Source organism: Tympanuchus pallidicinctus, unplaced genomic scaffold, assembly GCF_026119805.1.
Source record: "Tympanuchus pallidicinctus isolate F22 unplaced genomic scaffold, pur_lepc_1.0 scaffold13, whole genome shotgun sequence".
Lineage (NCBI taxonomy): Eukaryota > Metazoa > Chordata > Aves > Galliformes > Phasianidae > Tympanuchus > Tympanuchus pallidicinctus.
Genome location: NW_026294648.1, coordinates 14,047,223 through 14,062,267, shown reverse-complemented (window position 1 = coordinate 14,062,267; position 15,045 = coordinate 14,047,223). Strand labels below are relative to the sequence as shown.

The following is a 15,045-nucleotide window of genomic DNA, read 5'->3' as shown; positions in this document are numbered from 1 at the left end:
CAAATGAAAACAGATAATGTGCCATATTTCACCCCAGAGAAAAGTGTGTACAGCTGACTTGTTTATACGCAGGACTAAGTTGGGTAACCCATATTTTCTCCCTACGCTTTGGACATAATCTGAAGCACAAAGTCTAATTCAGTCATACATCAACATATTCAGCTGCTGTTGTACTACAGCTCTGCTCATTTCCAAAGAAGAAATAAGGGACTTGCATTAGCTATAATTGCACTTGCTGTATATGTGTACATGTCTATTCAGACATGACTAGACACAGCATCCTTCAGATGTCATCTGGGGTATTTCTAACTGAGAAATCACTGTCACAAGGATGACAAATTATTATAAATGAGAATAGATCCTCTTCTTTGATTTACACAAATGAATAAAGCAAAGGACCTCATTCTTCAACTGCACAGCACTGCTATTAGCATGGGAAGTGTTATGAATTGAGGGCCTGGGGACGTGCCTATGCTGTCCCAGGAAGACACAGGAGCATCTTTCAAAGCTGCAAAGACAGCAGCAGCTGTCTGCTCTACATCTTCCACTAAATCCTACAAAAATATTCATCAGTCACGATAGCTGAAAAAAAATCTTTAAATATTAAAGAAAAAAGTTGTTTTATGTGAAACATGAAGGCTCAGCGGGATCAAGTCAGGCATGCTCCGAACCATACACTCACAAGAAATCTTCACCTTGAGTGCTCTCAAGCAAACACAGCTTCCTTCAGACCCCTGGGGCAGCTGCACTCAGTAAGTGTGCAGCTCTGCACGGAGGAGGGGGGAGCTGAGGACAAACCATCTCCGCAGACCCACTGACAATCCTTGTGTGCAATTTTCTGCAGCACTGAGACTGAAACAGAGGGAACCCCACCAGCCTCCTTTCTGCCACAAGGATGAGCAAAGACCAGAGGAACAGCACGTTTCAGACTTCTGTATCCAGTAAAGAGCCAATGCTGAGACAGTTTTCTGGATGCCAGCATGACAATTTACTGGAATGAGTGGCAAACATAAGTTTAACGTACAGACACAGTCATGCCATGTTCTATTTTGTTTGCTACCACATACACATGCATGGGAGGGATAGAGGAGTGGGTATCAAGCCAACAGACAGTCAAACCCCAGAAATCCCATCTCGCTGTGCTCCTGATGAGCCAAACCTTGAGCTGGAAATACTTCTCAGTGCGCAGGGCCAGGATGCGCTCAATGGAATACATGTCTTCTGGGAGCTCAGTCTCTGCCAGCTCTGTGCCAAAAGATTGTAACATCTGTGCAATTTCCTTCACGGTTAGTGCAAAATTCTCTATTGCCTGGTGGGAGACAATAATTGAGATCAGATTGGGATTCAGGACATTGCTACAACTCATAAAGAGTGCACTAAAAGGCTGAGATCTGCAAGAGAGTGCAGCATCCGACTCCTAGAGGTGGCTGAGAGGCCCACTGATGGTGGAGCTGTTGTGTGCTAACAGTGGCCATCAAGACATGGCCAGCTGGCTTTTAGCACAGCTTGAATCCATAACAAGGTCTTGAAGCAGTGATGGACACAGACACCTCGTGTTTCGTTTTCTGCTGCCTGTTCTTGTGCACTGTCCCACCATTCATTGAAGGTCTATGGAAGAAGCCACCATGGGATCCATCACACAAATTACTGTAACTCCTCATCTACCATACCTCCCCTCCGACCAACCCACACCATGAACCACCTCCTGACAGCAGGACTTGAGAGAGGTCTTTGGCCTTTTGGTCATGGACATTCCCAGACTTGCAAGCCAAAACACTGGGTGACACTGCAGCTCTGGCTTTTGGGATCAGGGTAATAAATTTTAATGCAACTGAATACATTTGTATTTTCTTTAAACAGTATATTTAACAAGGAAATTTCAGCAAGCGTTTTAAGAGCACCTTACACAGGAATTTTTTGAGAGGCTTTTAACATGGACACTTATCTAACACATGCAGATATGTTCTAGAAGCTCATCTTTTTCTTAAATTACCCTAACATTTTTGTCATTTATTTTGTCATTTTGTCTCAAAGTGTGAGAGCTATGTCACTGTCGCTGTAACACATTGTGCAAAAGAACAAAACTAAGAGCCAAAAAATTTTAAAAGCACGACAGTGGCAGTGCATCCATGCAGATGGGCAGAAACTGGCAGAAGCAACAGCTTGAACCACTCCAGCAATGATGTCTTGGGCTTTTGTTTTCACACTGAGCTCCACATCTGTCTGCGTGGATAATGGTGCAGGACTGGGGGCACAGTGATTTGTCTCAAACGCTTTCATTAGTGTTTTCATTTGTTGGAAAGGTGGCTGGGAATTCCAGCTGCCATTATAAATCCACTCAGTGCCTAACTCCGCTCGACTCCTTCGCACCTTAACAAGGAAAGGTGGTTGCTCCAGTGGTTACTCTCAGCTATGCACTGCTCACTGCCTTACAGGAGATGTTTAGCAGGGGATCAGGCCTTCCCCAGCAGATTCCCCACACCCAGTGTTGAGCCCTGGTACGTACAGTCCTGAAGATGACCCACTCGCTGTGGCAGTACTCCAAGGTGCCTCCAAACTCCGGGGTTAGCTGCTGCTCATCAATGTATGTCAGCAGGTCACTAACCGAGCTCAGCATAACAACCTGCAAAGAAGGCAACACCATCAGCTGGTTGATCATTTCCACCTAAATCATACATGGATCAAGCCTAGAACTCTCTTACATACGTAAAAATTAAGATTTCTCTATATGTTGCTTCTTTTCTTATGTTTATAGCTTAACACAGCTTTTACAGATTTGACCGCTTTCCTAAGGAATCCCTGATCTTCCAGGTGCTTTCCTTCTTAAATATAAAGTACAGTGAGATACTGCAGTGTGTGCCTGCATATCAGAGCTGAAAGCAGAAGGAATGCAGGTTTTGGCAAGAGATGACAAGTAACCTGGAAAAATATAAAAACTGGAATATGTCATGAAGCACTGGCCATCTTCACCTAAATACACGGGCTTTTTAATATGAGTTTCCAGGTGTCCTGATCCTCCCTGTTACAAGTCACGAATTTTCAAAACTGTGGAACTGACAATCATTTTAGAATGATTTCTGAAAAATTCCTATAGGAAAATATTGGTTTGCTTCTGGGAGTTTGTCCTTGTGCCAACCTTAGATTCCATACATGTACTTTTCTTTTCTTCGCTATTACATCCATTAATCAAGGTGGCTATAGAAGCCTTGGAAAGTTTGACTTCAGAATGTAAGAGCATTTCAGTTGCTATTTTAGAAACAAATAGCAACACAATGTTGGTATGGTGTTGACACTGAGATGAAAATGGTGATTACGGGTGGAATCCACAGCAAAAGCTTTGCTAGATGTCTCTTGGCATTTCAGACATTAAAAAAATTCCAGAGCATGGTTTTATCCTCCGTGGATGCATAAATCCTTTTGGAGGGGGGAGAATGGACTGATAAAATCGCCTGTTCTGCAGGGAATAAACTATGCACAGGCAAGCAGAAAACTGCTACAGGAAAGATTCTGTAGAAATGGAGCAGAAACGGCAGAAACGCTCCAGTCACTCCTCACGTCAGTGCCTTCATGTCCCCCCCCCATCCCAAGGTTCACAGGCAGCCAACAGCCACACACAAGGCACAACGCTCCGCACGCCCATACCGGTAACTTGAGCAGGAAATCCTCCTGACTAAATCGAAATCCAATGTCAGTGAAGGTGCGCTGGAAAAACCCTGTGGGACGAAGAACCATCACCAAGTGCAGGTTCCCTGGGAATGATGCCTGCAGGAAAACAGAGATAACTTTCAACTGGGCATGCAGGAGCTCCAACTGCTCCCAAACACCTTGAAAAGATGAGTGTGCCTTAAACCTGAGGATCTTTTTCTGATTGCCCCCAAGAGCCTTTTCTGAATTCCATCACAGGCTGGACTATGCATTGGACTGCACCACTAGCAGCAATGCTTCTGCAGGCTCACAGCTGTGTGTTTGCAAGAAGTGGTTTAGAGATAAGGGACAATTGCAGGAGACTGTGCAGTCCTACTTCCCTTTTGAACAAGCAAGTGGTTGGCCATGTACCGTGGAGGGCTGCTGGTAGTACATTCTAAAACCAAGTACTGCAGTCAGCATTATAAATGAGGGAATGAAATTTTGTCTTAAAAGTGGAACTTTGAGGGTGATGAGACAGACTGGGAGTGCAAAATTTGTTCCCAAACTTGCTTCACCCATATCTATACCAAGCACACTCTGCTTGCCCCAGCTAATTATCAGGCAACATTTAATTTGTGGTACTATTTCAGAATTTCCTGTCTATGCTACCAGTGACTTTTTTTCAAGCATATGTTTTTGGCAGGTGCAGTTTTAGATAGAAATCTGCAGAAAGAATGCTTGAGAATGAAAAAGAATTTCTGAGAACCTAGGAGTCGTATCATTAAATAATGAATAAGCCCATGGTGAAAATAACAGAGTTAATGAAGATGTATCATTTTATCTGAGATCCAAACTAGGCCAGGTTACATTCCTCCCCATATCTTCCTCATTTGAACTTCAGAACCCTAAAGCTGTCAGAGCTGTACATATGAAGACTTCATGGCTCTCCCAGGTGCAAAGGGACACTAAGTGGTAGTGGAGTTCTAATTCTACATCAATATGAAAATAAGTTTTCCTTGAATAGACATACATCTAAATCCACTCAAGAGCACTGGGTAAGCATTCCCACTACATAAGCACAGCATGTGCATGCCAAGAGCAAGACCATACAGACAATTCCCCATCTCCTGCTCTCTCCAACAGCAGGACCCTGTTGAACAACATGCTCTCCTTCCCAAAGCCCCAGTATGCCAGATGTGATAAAAGAGCACACACCAAGAGCACTGAATATATTTGGATATTTTGCACAGTGCCTTCAAGACAAGGACTGCTCCCATAAACACGCATTGTTTGAAAAAGCCATGATTTACAGTTGAGATCTGATATCCATGAACTGCACCACTACTCAATGGCTATGTTTTCTTTTGTAGGAAAGGTCAAGTTGTGTTTTTTTTTTTTTGCCTACTACTCCAGTTAGAAATGGACAGTGACTTAGGATTGAATAAGCCACATAGATTCAATATATTGATCTGCAGCTATTTTAAGTGAGAGTAAAAAATACATATATAGGAAAAAATGTGAATGAAGTGCCAAATTCATATCCTTTGGAAGTCAACGACAACTGTGCCAGGGACAAAGATTTGGCATTAGCTTAAAGAGCAAACCATAAAACACTGAAGAGGTTTACGCTGACCCAGGCTCTGGGTGCTGTGCCTGTTGTACTCAGCTCAGGGAATGGCTGCTGACCCTGGGAGAGCAGTAATAGGTACAGCATGGGAGACCTGAGCAATCTGTGCTTATTCAGGTTTGATGTTTGGAAGAAAATCTTTTCCTCAGAGGGCAGTGAGTTTCTGGCACAGAGTGCCCAGAAAGCTGTGGGTGTCCCATCTGTGGAGATGTTCAAGTTCAGGCTGGATGGGGCTCCATGGTAAAGGGTTGGAACCGGGTGGGCTTTAAGGTCTCTTTCAACCCAAACCACTTTGTGATGCTCTGATTCCTGTCAAATTTGCAGACAGCCAAAGGCCTGAACCTGGCCACACAGTCACCAGGCCTCCAGCTTGGAAACAGAGCCTTGTTGAAGGAAGTGTGGCTGAAAGGCTGCAGGAGATGCCGGTTCAGCATCCTGCTTCACCGCCTGTTTAACTACCTCTAAAAGGGAGATCAGCTCTGCTGCAACACACAGACAGGCCCTGCAGCCCTGCTGCAGGATGCAGCTCTGTCTGAAGAAGTCCACCTCTGACACCCTGCTCAGCTCAGAGTTCAGGAACTTGAGCTTCCCATATTAGCAGAGAGATAACTATGGGATGCTTCCAAGAACCTGGAGTGGTTTCTCATTTTGAGGCTGAGAAAAATCCCTGCCTGGGATGCAGAAAGCCCTCACTGAGGGAAGCACCACCAGAACTGGCACCACCAGAACTGGCACAACCCTGTGAATGTTGTGAATGAACTGAATATTTACAGCATGAATATTTCACTGGAAAGTATCTGGCAAGCTCAGCACTACCCATAGGAGCTGGCTGCCTCTCCCACCTCCCCAGGCTGGGCCCAGCAGTGCTGCTACAACCAGCCCTGCCTACTGCTGGCTGCACCACCTGGCCCTGAGGTGTGAAGCACCTCTTCAAGAGCATAAGTGTCTTGGGACACCGATGGTTCCATGACTGCAGGACACCAGCAGGTGCTACAAAACACACAAGACCATAACCTGACATACCTGCTATGGAGTAGATTCTGACTTGAAACCATTTCATGCTCCATGCATACACATCTATATTTCTTTTGACATTTGATACACTTCAGCCAGAGGTAGCTGCAGGATGGGTTACTTGATTTCCCTTTAGTTTAGAAAGTGCTAGTGGGATTCTTAGATGATTCTGTATACGCAAGACCAAGGTCAGCATTTCTGAGTTGTTAGAAAACACAAGAAATCCTGCTCTGCAAATGACACCTTGTGTATTTCAAGCATGGAAAAAAAAAAAAAAAAAAAAACCAAGCAAAAAAATAACTGCAGAAGGACAGACAACTACCAATGAATCCATGCCCTGTGCCCTCCTGCAGACTTAAGAGGAAGGATGAAAAGTTAAAAATATAGATAGACAGATAGGCAGACTAATAATTCCTCTGAGATAACTTTCCTGAAGGGACTGCGTGTATTTCTCTTGCTGCTACGATTCTCATTCGTCCAAGGGCTGAAGTCTGAAGCTCTGCAAACTGAGCTCTGATAATATTGAAGTTAATGGGGAGGTGGGCAGACCAACAAAACCCACCAAAAATGTTCCCCATAATATAATCAAGAAAGCAATGACAAAAGGGTCTTAAAATTTGCCTTGTGCTTTATCTTATGACACTGAAAAGAATTTGTGCGTAATAAACCACCTAAAAGAATCCTCTAAACTGTTTGCCTTTTGGTATTCCTCTGCAGAGTGGGAAAGACAGAAAACTATCAGGTACCCAGCAACATCCCAGGAGAATTGCATGGCAAAGTACACATTCAGGAAACTCCCCATCCTGAGCACACAGGCGTGTATGTTTTAAGGCCCTGCATCAGCAACTGCTTACATGCACGCTCAACTACAATAGAGCTGTTGTAGTCTATATAGGTGAGCTGGGTTAATGCAGCACAGGAAAGGACACACACTGAAAGCACTGCAGTTATTAACTCCTTACCGAATAGCTTAATATATTTAACGTGGTTTTACATAACGTTAAGACTGGCTTTCTGAGGACACGTTCCATGCAGTTCACTGGGCCATCTGTGAGGCTGGAAATCAATAGACCGAAACAAAAGTAGCGCCCGCCGGTGACTTTGTTTCAGAGCGACTGGAATCGAAGCTAACGGTCCTTATGCGGATGCTGAAGTTCACGGCTATCTTCCGTCCCTTAAGGTAGCAACCACACAGCAATAACGCCAAGCAGGGCCAACTCCAGCCTCACCTCCCCGACAGCCAAAACGCAGCTCCGGAGCGCCGTGCCACCTTGATTCCAGCGGGCTGCACGGCCAACCCCGAAGACGCCGCGAGCACCGGCGCCGAGCAGCAGGTCCCGCCCGGCCCTCTGGGGGCTTCCCCCGGCCGCCCGCACCGCGGACGGAGCCCCGCCGCCCGCCGGCACTCGCATCGCTGCGGAGCCGCGCGAAGGTCGCGGATGCGGCGCGTCTGCAGCCGCCTCCACGGCGCCTTTCCCCGCGGTGCCGGGCCGTTCCGCGGGCACGCAGCGCCTTACCGCATTCCTCCGCGGCCTCCTGCCGCCCCGCGCGGGGCTCCCCTCGGCCATGGCCCCGCGGCCGCAGCGCTGCGGCGGTTCCGCAGAGGGACGCGGCGGCCCCGCTCCCTGCTTCCCGAGCGCCGGCTTCGATTTAAGGTGGAATGCCAAAAATCAGCCTCGGAACGGGGCCGGCTGCCTTCCGCCACGACCGAGCCTGGGCGATCGCACCACAGCTTTCACTGTTCTGGTTTGGTGGTTTTTTTTTTCCCTCCCTGCTGCTCTCTGAAGCACGCGTTCTGAAGTTGATTAAGATTTCGTGTGCGAAGGAATGCAGTCCGTAGCAAAACCTACGGCTTGAGCCTACTGGCAGGGTCTCGCTTTCCAAAGCAATGGCACAAGCATGAGCCCGTGCAGTCAGTACAGAATGGCATACACAAAGGAGTTAAACAAAAATCTGTATTCTGATAAAAAAACACCCTGGATCAGATGCATGACTGCAGAGCTGCATATCCTTATACTGAAAAAATAGGGCACTGTATTTCAAATGCAGCTCATTTGCACTTCTTTATTCCAGAATGATGCAAAGATCAGAAATGCAGCATGCATTACAGTTTGACTGCAAGTAAATCAGGATGTAACCTTTTGTGTTACTGGCACAAAGCAAGTCCAGCAGAACCCCTCCTGGTCACTAAGATGGCCTTCCAGGGCTGGGCCCTCTGGTTTTTAAGGCGAGCTTCCCAACTCTTGGCATTTAGCAGATTCCTGCCCTCTGCACACAGCTGCGCTGCAGTATTTGCACACACAGCCCTGATACATCCTAGGCAAAGCTGCTGCTCTGTGTGGACACAGGTACACTAATAGGGTGTGCACTCAGAGGTCACACAGTAATTATGTTTCCTGATGAAACACGAGATGAATGGCACTTCTGTTTGAAGCCACAAATTAGGACAGACAGGATTTTTGGTGCTTGAAACTTCCAAACTATGCAAAGCACCGACATCACCCTTAAAGGAAGCTCCTGGAACTCCCACTGGTTCAAACACCAGCAGCAGAACTGAATTCTGATGATCGCTCTAAGGAATTATTCTCTATTTTTCAAATGCTGCCTTTTCTCTCATGATGTGCACAAATTCACGTTGTAAAGTTCAGAAGTGAAAATAAATAAATAAATAAAATACAATCAAATACTGACATCAGTACCTTATGCACAGTGCAGAAAGGTAATGGCAATCCTTCCTTCCACCGGATGCCTATGAGCAAAATGCCACTAAGGCCACGTCCAGCTGGACCAGGAATGCCGTGCTCTGGTTCCCCATGGCTCAATGTGTTGGTGAGTAGCAGAAAACTTGCTTCATGTTCAGAACAGGCAGCACAAAAAGTGAACGCAGGGGTGCATGTTTAAAACAGCTTTTCCACCCCGAGTCCACAAACAAATGGCTGTGCAGCTTGTTTTAACAATCCAACCCTTTCAGTCACTGAAAATTAGGTAAAATATACTCTCACTAATAACCAGTGTCTAGAAAGAATATATATGAAGCCAAATTCTCCACCCAACAGAATCACAGAATGTGGCAGAAAATACATCTGGACCACTAAGGGAAAGTACAAAAACAAGCAAATGAATTGGTTTAATGCTCAAACAGCTCATTTATGCATTCAAATGAGGCACAGAGCCATGACTGAATTAATCACAGGGCCATAAAGCAAAATGCTACCGAGAGAGAAAGCACAAGCATCGTTGCTCCCAATTCCTGATGCTTTCTGAAAGTGGCACAGAATGAACACAGCGACTCCGTACCTTGAAAGAAATTACCATTAAAGAGGACTTACTGCAATTTTTTGGAGAGTCATTTTGACAGATGTCCATGTGTCCAATCTTCTATCCAAGATTAGGATAAATTTGGTGTCCGACTCATGTTGACTATGGGATTGAAAATAAAAAAAGTAAATGAATGACATTTTGAGGGAACGTGACTTTGTTCCCTGTCCCACCCTCTCCCCTGTTCCCAAAAAACAATCCCAAGAATACAGAAAACAAAGCCCATTCTGACATTTCCACAGGTGTGAGACAACCACAGAACAGCTGGGGTTGGCAGGGACCTCAGGGTCACTCAGTCCCAACCCCCTGCTGCGGGCAGGGCTGCCACCCGCTCAGTCAGACCCTGGGTCAGGTTCCCCAGGGCTCCATTCAACCTGGCCTCAAACACCTCCAGGGATGGAGCGTGCTGCCAAAATACATTTGAAAATATCTCCTAGACCAGACTCCAGCAGAAATTTGGGAAGCCCATCTCGTGGCTGAAGCATTGCCTCTGCTATCTGCACATCAAAATCCTTTATGCTGATTTGAAATCCCCTGAGGAAGTGGGGAGCTCTGGGGATCCACGTGCTGCAGCGTGACCCAGTGCAGAGGTGAACTGTGACTCTAACAAATACAGCCTTGTCAGGATATCTGGTCACAGCTCCACCAACAGACACACCAGGGGCACCTCCAACTGCAAACTGGAGTTGTGTTTGCCCAGGGTAAGGGCACGCCATCCCTACAAACACATGCTATGGATGTGTTAGGTCAAGCTCAAAGTGCATAGGTTTTGTGCTTTTATGCAATTTATGCACTGTCATTGAGGCATACCAGAAAAGAGCAGAGAAAATAAATACTGTGTTTTACACATAGGTGACACACAAAACCTTGGCACATAACAAAGTGCGAGGTAAGCTTACACACTGTCATCTGGAATCAAGCTTAACCTTTCAGCCAAAAGCCTATTTTAGCCAAATTAGTTTTGGCAACATGGAGAAGTCTTTGCACCTTTATGTCAGGAAATCCCCAGCAAGAATTTAGTAGCAGTAGCAGGTGGGAGAGGGCCAAAATGATCTTTCTGTGTGAGGCTAGTTTTGATAATGAGGATAGAACTGCTTGATTTTCCAGTGTACAACTCTAAAAGGCAGGTCCCTGCACAACAAGACAGCATTTCCCAGCCCTTGGCAGTATTAAGACACATACAGCAGTTACACAGCACTGCTGTCACTGTAATAAACCCCCCCAAAAACAACACCAACAAACCCAGAACCCAAGCAATTCTGAAAAGGCAGCCAGACCTCAACACAATGTCAGTTCACCAAAGCATGCCCCAGTACATCATTCAGTCTGGACAAGGTTACATTCAGTGAGCAGCCTCTCAGTAAGCTCATCTACTTTTATCAGTTCCCTTACATACACAAAGAAGCAAGTTCTGAGCTGTACAAAAGCCCTGAAATCCACTATGGGAAATTTTTAATTTATTTTAGGGCAAACAGAGCAAACCTATGGCTGTTTGCAATCCAGGCCTTGCGGGTTGATCAGATTCCCAGTCCCATGATGTACCTTTCAGACTGACAAGAAAAATAAATCAATGCATTCTCACAAGTGCTTGCAAGAGGCAGCTTTATTTGCATCCAGCAGCGTATGATGGAGACGGACAACCAGACAGAGGCTTCCTGTCACTTTTTTCCTTACCCCTAATTTTGTGTGTGTTGCAGGATGCAGCAGACGAAAAATAAAACTTGGGAGCTTTTGCAGGAGGACTTGAAATTGGATCTCTGAGTCTGCAGCTGGGAAGTTGCTCGCTGGGCTGGGAGGCTGCTGGTGGATCAGAGCACACCCCAGCATTCACTGCATGGTGCTGCAACCCCGAATTGTTGTGGTTTCACTGCTCCGTGTGGCCAGCTGTGGCTCTATGTCACTTCAATATGACGATGCAAGTGAAATGCGCAAAGTTTGTCTAAATAACTAAAAGCTGCATCATCAGGATCACTGTTAAGGTCACCTTTCTGCAGAGATTAGGATTTGTCCCTTTCTCCTGTGCCTCTCCTTCAAGCACACCAATGTGCAGTGCTATTCAGCAAAGCCCATCCCTCAGCACACAGCCCACCAAGTGTATTTTGACTGGGGTGCACGGAATGTGAGAACACATTACTCCTCTTTCTGTATCATCATTCTGTATCATCTTCTCTATTGTTTTTCTCTACAGCTTTTCCATACAACCATGTCCTGCATTATGGTCTCAGGAATCCCAAAATCAAATTAATTGAACACAAAACTCAGCTTCCTCCTGGCTCTGTCACTAACACGCTCACCTTGTTGAGCGAACAACAGCTTCCAGCTGGCAACTCCAGGAGAAGCGGTCCATGAAATTCAGCTCCCTAAAATACTACAGACCTGACATCCCATGTGGTTCCCACAGACTGGTGTCAGCAGGACAACCCATAGTCATTGCTGCTGGTAACAGATGGACAGCATGGTGCATGTGGTTTTGATAAACCCATACCCATCCACAGGTACATGGCAGGGAAGTGCCATTACAGCTCGTTCTGTACAGCTCATTCGTTTCAGGCTCCAGCATTGTTAGAACAGCCAGGTACTGAAGCAGGCTGAGATGGCAGTAGGAGGACTAGAGAAGCATGATTAAAGTGGTTTTACAAATAACACACTGAGCACGGTTGAATCACCAGCAAGCTCTCAGCTCTCATTAGTTTCTTGATTGAGTTTGACCTATTACAGGGACAGCAAGACTGCTAATCATGCTAACGCCAGGGTGTTTAAAGTCACATGGAATAAAAAGCCCTGAAAGATTCAGGTAGAGAAGCACACACACAGCCAGGGGCAACCTGCCCAGCAGGACAGGAGGGAAAGACCCCTCTGCAAGCCTGACCCAGGAGGAGCACAGCTTCACACTAGATCAAGAAAGAAAGAGAGACCAGAGGCCCTTTTCATTCCTGCAGAGGTGGCAAAACAGACAGCACTTCTCCCGAGGCAGCTGCTGATGGAAAGCTCCCATGTAGCTGCTGTCAACCTACTCTCCCTGAAGGAAGAAATTTGCCAAAACAGGCATTATTCAAGGAAATTAAGCATTCCAGGTAACTGAGTCAGGCTCAGCAGCAAGAAGTGGGAGCGCCATCAATCTGAGCACAGAGCCCTGCGTGTGGTCGGGACAGATTGCTGGCTGCTTAACCCTGGGATATGGGCACATAATGGAGCTGCAGCACGCTGCTGAGTGATCGGGTGTAATGGGGACCCCAAATGGCTTTGTTCCTGTAATTATTCTCTTCCTTTGGTTGCATTTCTCTTTTCCACAGTAATGACTCTCTATTTGTACACGTCGCAGTATTGCTCTGGAGAGGAATGGCATATTTAAGCAGTGACACATGTCAAAGCTTAAAAGAAAGCTTGTTGCTAATTAGAAACTTAATAAACTGAACTGATGATACATGCAGGCTGGCAAGTAATAAGGATGATGTCCACTTTTTATCTGCAGTTACTGGCACATAAACACCACACCTGGACACCGCAAGAGTTTGCAATTAATTGCTTGTCTTCTCCCCTGCCCTAGGAGCTGAAGACATCCCTCGTGCCCAAGCACAGCATTAAGCTGAAGATACTGCACCTGGCCCAGGTCAGATTGACACTGCCCATCACAGGAGAGACAGAAGGCAGCCACATACCTCGGGACTGATGTCAGGTATGTTAAGACTTTAGTTACAACATCCTCAGGCACATCATTGAAGCGAGAGTTGTCAGGCAAGGTGATGATCCAAGCTTTGTCCTTCCCTCGGCCACCTGGAAGGAAGAAAAGAGTTCTTCTGTGGGTGTTTTCTGGGAGAGCCAGCAGCAAAATCCAGGTGCACAATCCAGGTCAAAAAACACCCCACCAGCCTACAGCCTATGTTATTACAGAGGGTATTTACATCACCAGAACAGCCAAAGTAGGTCAGATTCTGGCACTGATTTCAAGCACAACACACATGCACAGGTGGTAGAAGCAAAACTACTTGGTACCAGATATTTCCTTTATTTGTTGAGCACACTTTACACGAGACAGAAGTCAGAAATGCAAGGAAAATCTATGCACACTGTTCTCGAGCTTACACATTTCAAGGCAAAATATTTGCAAAGCTTTGAGCATTTTGAAGGAGCAAGTATTGTACAGAGACAGAAATCTAATACATTCTTTCGAGCCGCCTCAATATTTTATTAACAGCATTTCTGGTGGCAATGAAGACTGCTTGACAGATAACATCCCGTATGGAGTATCACTTTGCCAAGCAGTTCATCTGGAGTATTTAATTACAACACGAGGAGAGAACATGCAAGGCTCCTGCTACTCACCAGAAAGAAAAGCAAACTGCTTCATCAACTCATCACTGATATCCTTAGCACAGATGGGTGCTGTCGTTTCTGAGGAAAAAAAACAAATGCAGCAGTCAAAAAGAGAGGAACAAATCAAAAGCAAACACATCTATCAACGTGTAACACAAAAGTGGGACTTACACCAAATGCAGTTTCCCTAAACTAGGGAAGAAAGTCTGTAACAAAGGATTTATGGTTTTCTATTGACTCTAACAGGGTGAATGCCACAACTCTGCAGTAAATTTATTCTATCAAACTGCTTGGGATGCTGAGAGCGCTTCCCTCAACAGAGAATTCCTCATGGAACTTTCATACTTTGCAGTTACCAATCGTACCCACCTGTATGGCAGTGCTTTCCAGCCACAGATGTACATGAGGCTGAGCAGCCAGGACTGCTGCAGTCGAGGTTGGGGTTTTCATGCTGTCACATTTCTTAACTTACAGCAAATAAGCTTCTGGAAGCAGCTGGGCTATTTACAGCTGGCATGGGGCCACCTGCACTGCAAAGGCTGTTGTTCTTATGTTCACTATTAGAACTCTTTTTAATCAAATAATGGGAGAGGCTGTTTTAATATCACATTTAGCACACCGTGACCATTTCAGTGGCAGTGAAGCACATCAGAACAATATGCATAATTTTACCTTTCACTGGGAAAAGCAAACAGAAACCAGACTCACTGAGCACACGGGCATTATTCTGGATTATCTATAAATGGAACACGAGCTGAAAATTAAACATCTTTGTTCCCACAAGGAAACATTTTGAAACATCTATACACATTAAGGACCTTTTGCTTTCCGATAATTACATTTTAAACATTAATTGTTTTAGGGAGCCAGTCCCAAGGAGCGTTCTGTTGGCTGTCCTAAATCACATTGGCCAATACTTCAGCATGTTCCACCGTAATCAATATTTATTCTATTTCACTATTTCCCGAAAGCCTTCTGGTCACTTTGACTTTACCTAAGGATTTCTCAAGCACTGCTTTGGCTGAGCTGCAGCATGGCAGCCCCAGGGGGCATTAAGCACACTGCCATTGTCCCTCCACGCCACCCACCTGTTCCCTTCTGTTACATGCACACGTAGACAAAATAAGTTTTTTTGTTGATGAGGG

At 45.7% G+C, this 15,045-nt stretch overlaps 1 protein-coding gene across 3 annotated transcripts in view; it reads right to left on the bottom strand.

The window, feature by feature from the left end:
- Positions 1-15,045, bottom strand: part of MCF2 (MCF.2 cell line derived transforming sequence) — a 48,772-nt gene that overhangs the window by 26,126 nt on the left and 7,601 nt on the right. For 2 of the 3 annotated variants that reach the window (XM_052673661.1, XM_052673660.1), the window contains exons 2-7: positions 13,910-13,978; positions 13,246-13,360; positions 9,598-9,688; positions 3,643-3,762; positions 2,507-2,623; positions 1,160-1,309 (exon numbers count right to left, since the gene is read on the bottom strand). In XM_052673661.1, the coding sequence (XP_052529621.1) occupies positions 1,160-1,309; positions 2,507-2,623; positions 3,643-3,762; positions 9,598-9,688; positions 13,246-13,360; positions 13,910-13,978 (662 nt within the window). Of the gene's footprint in view, positions 1-1,159; positions 1,310-2,506; positions 2,624-3,642; positions 3,763-7,785; positions 7,919-9,597; positions 9,689-13,245; positions 13,361-13,909; positions 13,979-15,045 lie in introns of those variants that run through there. The other variant, XM_052673663.1, reaches the window with a different exon arrangement.